Raw genomic sequence first — 9,274 nt, forward strand, 5'->3', positions numbered from 1 at the left:
TGATCTTGCTGTTTTTCCAGACGCTCTTGTTACTGTGTCCCCTGCCATTCACTGTGCCCCCGTATACGCCCCACCTCTGTTTTGTCCCTTCATCTTCCCCTCGCAGATTCCTTCAGCCTCTTTTAATAGCAGATGTGAGAGAATGAATGGCAGGGAGAGATGGAATTTCTCCAACTTTGCGTCATCATGCTTTCTGCAATGTTACAGCACTCTGCCAAAAAGAACCTGTTCAATCCAACAGAGTAGAGCTTTATATATCAACTACAGGTATAGTGACTTATAATGACTTACGGTTTACAGCAGTAAATGACAGAAACTATCCACTTTCCAAAAATAAAAGGACTGTGGATATATACGAGGATACAATAATAGTATCAGGTGGTAATAGTGTTATATATACCATTGTACAAAATTATTACCATATGCATATATGTACTATATTTGTATAGTACATATAACATGTACTATAACAGTTTTGGTCTCCAAATCCAATTAGACATCACATAAGTCCTGATACATTACCCCCATCAGCTTAAGAACTTTTCACCGAGACTCTTGCGGGTTGTGCCAGTAGGTGTCAGTGTCTTTATGAGTGAGATGCATTCACTCAACCGATTTGTTCCAAATCAATGATTCATTCAGAAACCAATCTAGTATGAATGAGTCATTGAATCATTAACTCAAACGATTTGTTTAAAACACTGATTAATTCAGGAACTAATCACATATGAGTGAGTAATTGAACCATTCAAACAACTGATTCTTTTAAAGTGCTGATTCATTCAAAAACGTTAACTCACTGATTCGTTTTAAAATGCTTCTGCGGTTTCGTTTGGAAATATTTTTGTAGCAAAGACAGAAAGTAAATGTCAATATTGTGACTACAATGTAAGTTCTAAATATTACCCTTTATGTTTATTAAACTGTTGTATAAAAACAATATCACACTGCTGGTGGTGTTTTTCCGATTGTCATTATATATTCGGTAAACCACATGCTTCTTCTTATTGATTATGTATACTATTTTATGTGTCATAGAAGGTCATGCGCCTGGTTATAATTACTACTTACAGGTTATAGTTGCAGTAATGTCTCTATTTACCTCAAAATCTCTTTGTTTCCCTCTCAAAAAGTAGGCTACTTTTAAAGTACATGGATATTTACTAAATGATTATCATACTTGCTTATTGTTTTGGATCTGGTATATGATGTGGTTAGTTTTGGTCTGGCTTTGTATCTTGAAATTTGTGACAGAAGTTGGTTGAGTTGAAGTACATCTCTAAGTACCATGGTACTTTTGTCACTGTCTTCAAGAGCATCAGTCGTGTAATTGCAGTATGAGAGTCTGTATAAAAGCCCAATTAAAAAAGCATCAAGACTCTTGTCCATGAAGAACGTTAAAAATGGCCAATTAAACCTGGACTGTCTGATTCTGATTTATTCTTCAGTCATTCACCTTTGCTTTGCTGTTTTCATTGTTCTTTGCCTCATGAATGAGCTCGTCACTCCATCATTTCTGAATAAAAGTGAAATGTTAATCATGTGTGAACGTACAATCCTAATGGGAGCTCATCATTATCAGTGAAGCGTCTGACTGCTGCTCACTTTCAACGCAGCTTTTTTTCCTGTCGTGCAGCCCTGCAGCTTTATCAGTCGCCATGACGATTGCAGCTTCCTTCCAAAACTCTACTGCTGCTTTCAACACAATTCATGAAACATGCAAATAAGACACACACACACACACACACACACACACACACACACACACACACATATACACGACCCCGCCAGATAATCATTTTACAGTTTCCAACAGTTCCTTGGGCATTTTTACATACAGGTGCATCTCAATAAATTATAATGTCGTGGAAAAGTTCATTTATTTCAGTAATTCAACTCAAATTGTGAAATTCGTGTATTAAATAAATTCAATGCACACGGACTGAAGTAGTTTAAGTCTTTGGTTCTTTTAATTGTGATGATTTTGGCTCACATTTAACAAAAACCCACCAATTCACTATCTCAACAAATTAGAATACTTTATAAGACCAATAAAAAAACATTTTTTACTGTACATGTACTCAATACTTGGTTGGGGCTCCTTTTGCTTTAATTACTGTCTCAATTCGGCGTGGCATGGAGGTGATCAGTTTGTGGCACTGCTGAGGTGGTATTGAAGCCCAGGTTTCTTTGACAGTGGCCTTCAGCTCATCTGCATTTTTTGGTCTCTTGTTTCTCATTTTCCTCTTGATAATACCCCATAGATTCTCTATGGGGTTCAGGTCTGGTGAGTTTGCTGGCCAGTCAAGCACACCAACACCATGTTCATTTAACCAACTTTTGGTGCTTTTGGCAGTGTGGGCAGGTGTAGCATCTGACTGCTGTTCACTTTTAAAGAAGCTTTTTTTTCTCACAGAGCCCTGTAGGTTTATCAGGCGCCATGACGATAGTAGCTTTCTTCCAAAACTCTGCAGCTGCTTTCAGCCCAATTCATGAAACATGCAAATAAGACACACACACACACACACACCAGCTCGGCGGATAATCATGTTACAGTTTCCAACAGTTCCTCTTCTTCTGTGGCTGATTATAAGATGTGGATTTAACAGCACCAGAGGTTTAACTGCTTCTGTTCTCATTGGCATATGAATGGTTCCTGAGATGGGCTCATGGAGGTGGAGGCGTTTAAAACAGCTGATTCGCTGTCTGCTGTGCCACTGATACACAGACTTGAGTAAAGGAGCTATTTAAAATATGTTTGGAGGGAAATATGATTATGGAGCTGCGTGTCTTGTTGCTTTGCTGTGTCTGTTTTTTGGGTTAAAATGCAATGATCTTTGATTATAGCAATTAGATGATAAATACGTTTGATTCAGGGCTAATCCACATTGATATCTGGGATATCTGGGATTGTTCTATGATGCACAGTTATGCAGTACAGAAGAACATTTGTCTGTTTAAAACATAATTTACATAATTTATAGATGATTCATATGCAGTGGTGTCTTGGAAAATGTTTGGTTTGATCCAGCCACTGTTTGTTGTATTTGTTTACACTTACTTCTTGTTGCATTGTATCACAATCCTGGTTTCCCGTCATTGAGCTTGGATCTTCCTCACTGTGTGCAGATCTCCTGGCAGTGCCGAAGCATCCGTATGCAGCCATGGAGAACTGGGGCCTGAGTGTGTTTGTGGAGCAGAAGATCTTGTTGGATCCTGACGTCTCTTCCTTCTCCTATCAGATGGAGCTCACCATGGTGGTGGTGCACGAGATCTGCCATCAGGTAAAACACATTTATTGGAGTAAGCATGTGAGCTTCTCTATAGTATAACAATGTTTTACGGTCAGAGTAAAACTACATCTTGCTGGTTTATACAGTATATACACAGGGAAACAAGATCAAATGTGTAAATAATAAATCATAATGGACTAATTTAACCAATCATATCAATAGATCAGTCAGGGACACTTTTTTGACATCTTTTCTGCATCTCCATTTGAGATGCGCAACTTGAATCAGCCCTCAAATAGGCCTTATTCCTTTTTGCACAATAATATTTTGATTATAGATCAGTTTTATTTACACAAATGTAGATTTGTTAAAGTTTGTGGCTTTAAAATATTTGAAAGTTTGATTTTAATCCTTAAATCAAATGAAATAATAATAATAATTATTATTATTATTATTTCATTTGATTTAAGGATTAAAATCAAACTTTCAAATATTTTAAAGCCACAAACTTTAACAAATCTACATTTGTGTAAATAAAACTGATCTATAATCAAAATATTATTGTGCAAAAAGGAATAAGGCCTATTTGAGGGCTGATTCAAGTTGCGCATCTCAAATGGAGATGCAGAAAAGATGTCAAAAAAGTGTCCCTGACTGATCTATTGATATGATTGGTTAAATTAGTCCATTATGATTTATTATTTACACATTTGATCTTGTTTCCCTGTGTATATACTGTATAAACCAGCAAGATGTAGTTTTACTCTGACCGTAAAACATTGTTATACTATAGAGAAGCTCACATGCTTACTCCAATAAATGTGTTTTACCTGATGGCAGATCTCGTGCACCACCACCATGGTGAGCTCCATCTGATAGGAGAAGGAGGAGACGTCAGGATCCAACAAGATCTTCTGCTCCACAAACACACTCAGGCCCCAGTTCTCCATGGCTGCATACGGATGCTTTGGCACTGCCAGGAGATCTGCACACAGTGAGGAAGATCCAAGCTCAATGACGGGAAACCAGGATTGTGATACAATGCAACAAGAAGTAAGTGTAAACAAATACAACAAACAGTGGCTGGATCAAACCAAACATTTTCCAAGACACCACTGCATATGAATCATCTTGCTCATCTATAAATGATGTTTTAAAACAGACAAATGTTCTTCTGTACTACATAACTGTAACTTGACTACTGTTGTTGCATGTGATTTAGCATTAATTATCGCTGTGCTGAAAAGTTATTTTGTTTATATGCTTTAATTACCAAATGTTGCATGTAAGACTGCCGGTGCTGTGCATCTATAATTATCAGAGCTCACGCTGCAGCCTATTTAAAATATCATGATGTAGAGGCAGTCCAAATGCAAGAGACACATTTATTATTCATGAGGCCAACTTTATGATCAAAACTTTGTGATCATAACATGTCGCGTGTGTTTGTCTGTTGAATTATTCAAAAGTTGTACCCATTTTGACTAAGTCACTTTTCTAAATAACCCCCATTTAATTGAAATACAAACACCGTCACAGCCAGCTAATTTTTTTAAAAGTGCGAACAGTTCATGTGTGGTAAAAGACATTGAAGTATAGCAACGATGCCATCATTTAATACAAGATAATTTATTTAAAAAGTTGAGTGAGTAATATTGTGTACAATTAATTATTCAAAGGCCATCATTTACATTTAATGAGTTTATACAAGAGTGTGCAAGAATATTGCCAAATCTAAAAATAATGACCTGCAGCGCTTACACTTAAAGATGCAAAAGGAGTCTTAGCATTTCATGTCCATATATTCTGGAGACTCTTTCAAGCTTTAGGAATGCTGTGACAAACGTTGACTTACTTTAGGCTCGTGACAAACTTTAGAATTGTCTGTGTTGGATGTCATGTGTTTCAGGAGGAAGACAAACGTCAGTTACGAGAAACCTCAATGCAGCCTCTGAACTCAGAGCGATATGTTCATACCTTTAAAGATATGACCAATTTTTCTGGAACGATCAATGTGACTTATCGGTACCTCGCTGGAACACCTTTACCTCGAAAGAGTAAGATCGCTTTCCTTTGTACACATTAGTATTATCAGTACACACATAGTTTAACAAATTCTAAACAAATGAGTAAAACAAAATTATGTACAATATGCAAAACTGCATGACTCTATTATCTATGATCTAGCATTTTGAGTTGCACATTTATTTATTTAGTTGCCTTCTTCTGTATGTGTATGTGTACACACACACACACACACACACACACACACACATATATACCAGCCCGCCAGATAATCATGTTACAGTTTCCAACAGTTCCTATTCTGTGGCTGATTATAAGATGTGGATTTAACAGCACCAGAGGTTTAACTGCTTCTGTTCTCATTGGCATATGAATGGTTCCTGAGATGGGCTCATGGAGTTGGAGGCATTTAAAACAGCTGATTCGCTGTCTGCTGTGCCACTGATACACAGACTTGAGTAAAGGAGCCATTTTAAATATGTTTGGAGGGAAATATGATTATGGAGCTGCGTGTCTTGTTGCTTTGCTGTGTCTGGTTTTTGGTTTAAAATGCAATGATATTTGATTATAGCAATTAGATGATAAATAGGTTTGATTCAGGGCTAATCCACATTGATATCTGGGATTAGATCTTTTGTTCTATGATTCACAGTTATGTAGTACAGAAGAACATTTGTCTGTTTAAAACATAATTTACAGACGAGCAAGATGATTCATATGCAGTGGTGTCTTGGAAAATGTTTGGTTTGATCCAGCTGCTGTTTGTTGTATTTGTTTACACTTACTTCTTGTTGGATTGTATCACAATCCTGGTTTCCCGTCATTGAGCTTGAATCTTCCTCACTGTGTGCAGATCTCCTGGCAGTGCCAAAGCATCCGTATGCAGCCATGGAGAACTGGGGCCTGAGTGTGTTTGTGGAGCAGAAGATCTTGTTGGATCCTGACGTCTCTTCCTTCTCCTATCAGATGGAGCTCACCATGGTGGTGGTGCACGAGATCTGCCATCAGGTAAAACACATTTACTGGAGTATACATGAGCATGTGAGCTGCTCTGTAGTTTCACATTGTTTACGGTCCCAGTAAAATTTCATCTTGCTGTTTTGAAGATGACAGAACTTCAGATTTATTCATATAGCAGCAGTGTAAATATCAGATGTGTTAATAATAAATCAAATTGGACTAATTTAGTCCAATTATATCAGTGAATCACTTTTCTGACATCTTGTGTTGTTCATTTCATGACCATTGAAGTACTGCACGTCCATTTAAGATGCAAGACTTCAATCAGGCCCTGAAAATTTCCCATTCTGTTTGAGGCGTCTTATCCAGATTCAGACCATGATTCAGAAGATTTCTCTTTTAAAACATGGTGCTTTTCCTTTTTAACCATCACACACATTACAAGCACTCCTATTTTGACTCCGCATGTCCCGTCAATGCTGTTTAGAGTCCTCTGAGAAACATAAAGCTGCTGTAGAATCATAATTATATAAAATGTATCACCTATCAGATCTGTCTTCATCATCTAAAGAAGCCAGTGCAGAATTCAGTGAAAGGCAGAAAGAAAGAATCTCCAGGAGTCCGAGCGCAACAGAGAGTGTGAAGATGGTCAGTTGTTGAGTTAAAGAGCAGAACAACGGCAGATGTAATTGGACATCTGGAGAATTTGATGCACCGCTCTTATAAAAAGAGCTTCACACATCATGTCCATTGGGGTTGTGAAAGTAAAGATTTCTTTACTTCATCCCTCTTTCTTTCTCACTCACTTTGTTTTTCTCTCACTCTAGAGTGTTTCACACATATTTCTTGTCTTAAATAACCAGTTTTTTTGTATCTTTGCAGACTATTAGACACAGATCAAACAAGCAGCTTTTTTTTCTTCTTTTGGCAATGAAATAATGTTCCGTAAGGGTCTTAAAGCCCACAAATGCATCATCATCATGAATTGTAAAGGTAATGTTGGAATTATTCATTGCATGTGCTCAATTTCCACCAGCTTTTGTTCGCAGCTCTTATGTTGCTGAGAACCTTGGATTTTAGTGTCTTTTGTTATGGTGGATTATTTATGAGCATGTTGGAGATGTTCTGCGCTCTCCAGTATTGTTCTGCATTCATCTCTTGAATAGTCTTCCTCATGTGCTGCTGAATCGCAGCTCTGCATTGTGTTTTAGGTGCCGTTGCTTTGATAAAAAGCTCAATGAGAGGGGCGAAACAGCATATATGTAGTTCTTTCCTCTTTTCTTTTCATTTGTTTTCACTTTTTGACTTATTTTTAGGGAGAAGAAAATAAAGGAAAACAATCCCCTCATCTCTAATTTCTGCACAGATAATGCAGCTCCTTCTGAACTCACTCTGAACCTTATACAGTAAAACACTCTCACAGGGAGCATGCAATCAGGATACTATTTGAGAAACAGCAATAGCGTGCATATTTGATATTTTTAGAGCTGGAATTCATGAGGCATCCCAGATCAAGACTGTTCTCAGCATATAAACCCCTGTTTTATGATCAAGAATAATTGAAAAGAGGCTGTAGTGGAGGCTGGAACTATAATATTGACTAGTGTTGTTGTTTACAGGCAGAAGCCTGAAATATGTCCAATACTGTCCTGCAGTACATTAACGTCCCCACTGAATTCACGATTATGTATGTGTACAGCACACTGTAAAGTTGAAATCTAGTGTTTTAATCAGCATTTAATGTGCTTTAAAAATATGTAACATAGAAAAAACTTAAGCAGTTATGGTTCTATTTCATTTAAGTGTTTGAAATCTCAATACACAATGTGTTGCAACAAATTCTCACACACTGCAAATGCATGTACGCTAACCAACCTGATCTTATGAGAAAATGTAACAATTTTATGAAGTGTTTTTTTTTTTTTTTGTTATGAATTTGTATATGATTCATTCAGAAATGTAAGCATGAAGTTCCACCCCTAACCCCACACCTAAACCTAACCGTCACTGGGGCATAAGTGGATTGTATGAAAATGTGCTAATGAGATTGTACAAATTCAATGAATTAGCTATCAATTTGACAGAAGCGAGAGTGTGTTGATGCTAACTTAGGATGTCAGTTGAACATTAAAACAGTCCAAATAAGCATTAAACACAAGTGTGTGTGTGTGTGTGTGTGTGTGTGGAGATAGAGACTAAGTGTGCGTATGAATAAGAGAAAGAAAAAGAAACAGAGAAAGAGTAAAAGACAGAGATTAGCCATCACGCGTTTTGAATTCCACCGCAGGCTCTTTCACCCTTTTGTGTCGCAGCTCTCTGGAGCTTCTGCTCATCTTTATGTTTTAATTAAGACGCCATTTTTCTATTCATACTGTTTCTCTGCTTCTGTCTCATGTGAATCATTGCCATATAGATTTAAATAGCACACTGCTAATTGTTTTCCAGTATAGAGAGCGTTAGAGTGGGCGGGGCTTATGCTTACCTGACATATTGATTGACACATTTATTGTGAATGCATTAAATGAGTCCTCATCCAGCGCTTATTCTGTCATATATTAAAAGGTCTGTCTGTGCTCTAATAACTCGAGCTGGTGGCAAAGTGCCGGCATCTGATAAATCACATTTGTATCTCGTCGCTCGCTCCGACTGCCTGCAGAGAATTGATTAGTGGACGACAGGCTCTGTTTTTTATTGTATAAGTTTATCCTTTGGCTCTCTGGGGCTCAGGACCCCCTCTCTCTCTATACTGGCTCATTTTAATGTCAGATACTGTAGCAGCGGATTGTTAGTAGATTTGCCCCCACCAGCGATGAGGTTTATATGTCACAGTCACTCAACCAGGGTTAATTTCTCAACTCATTTCAGCCTCTCAGATTAAACGATGCTGCACACAGCCCTTCATATTGTCAGGGATTCATCACAGTCACTGCAGTCACCAGCCCGGATAATCACCCGATCACAGTCACCTGAGTTCTGATCACCCGCACCTGCTGTCACCAATCAAGCCACACTACAAATACACACACATCACAGTCACTCACTGTCCGGTCTACCGT

The 9,274-nt window shown here is 37.8% G+C and overlaps 1 protein-coding gene across 1 annotated transcript in view; it reads left to right on the forward strand.

Moving 5' to 3' along the window:
* Positions 1-9,274, forward strand: part of LOC107710667 (thyrotropin-releasing hormone-degrading ectoenzyme-like) — a 68,259-nt gene that overhangs the window by 49,618 nt on the left and 9,367 nt on the right. The window contains exons 5-6 of the mRNA XM_016515496.1: positions 6,112-6,266; positions 7,109-7,211. Coding sequence (XP_016370982.1) covers positions 6,112-6,266; positions 7,109-7,211 — 258 coding nt within the window. The remainder of the gene's footprint in view (positions 1-6,111; positions 6,267-7,108; positions 7,212-9,274) is intronic.

Source organism: Sinocyclocheilus rhinocerous, unplaced genomic scaffold (assembly GCF_001515625.1).
Source record: "Sinocyclocheilus rhinocerous isolate Xijiao unplaced genomic scaffold, SAMN03320098_v1.1 scaffold357, whole genome shotgun sequence".
NCBI lineage: Eukaryota > Metazoa > Chordata > Actinopteri > Cypriniformes > Cyprinidae > Sinocyclocheilus > Sinocyclocheilus rhinocerous.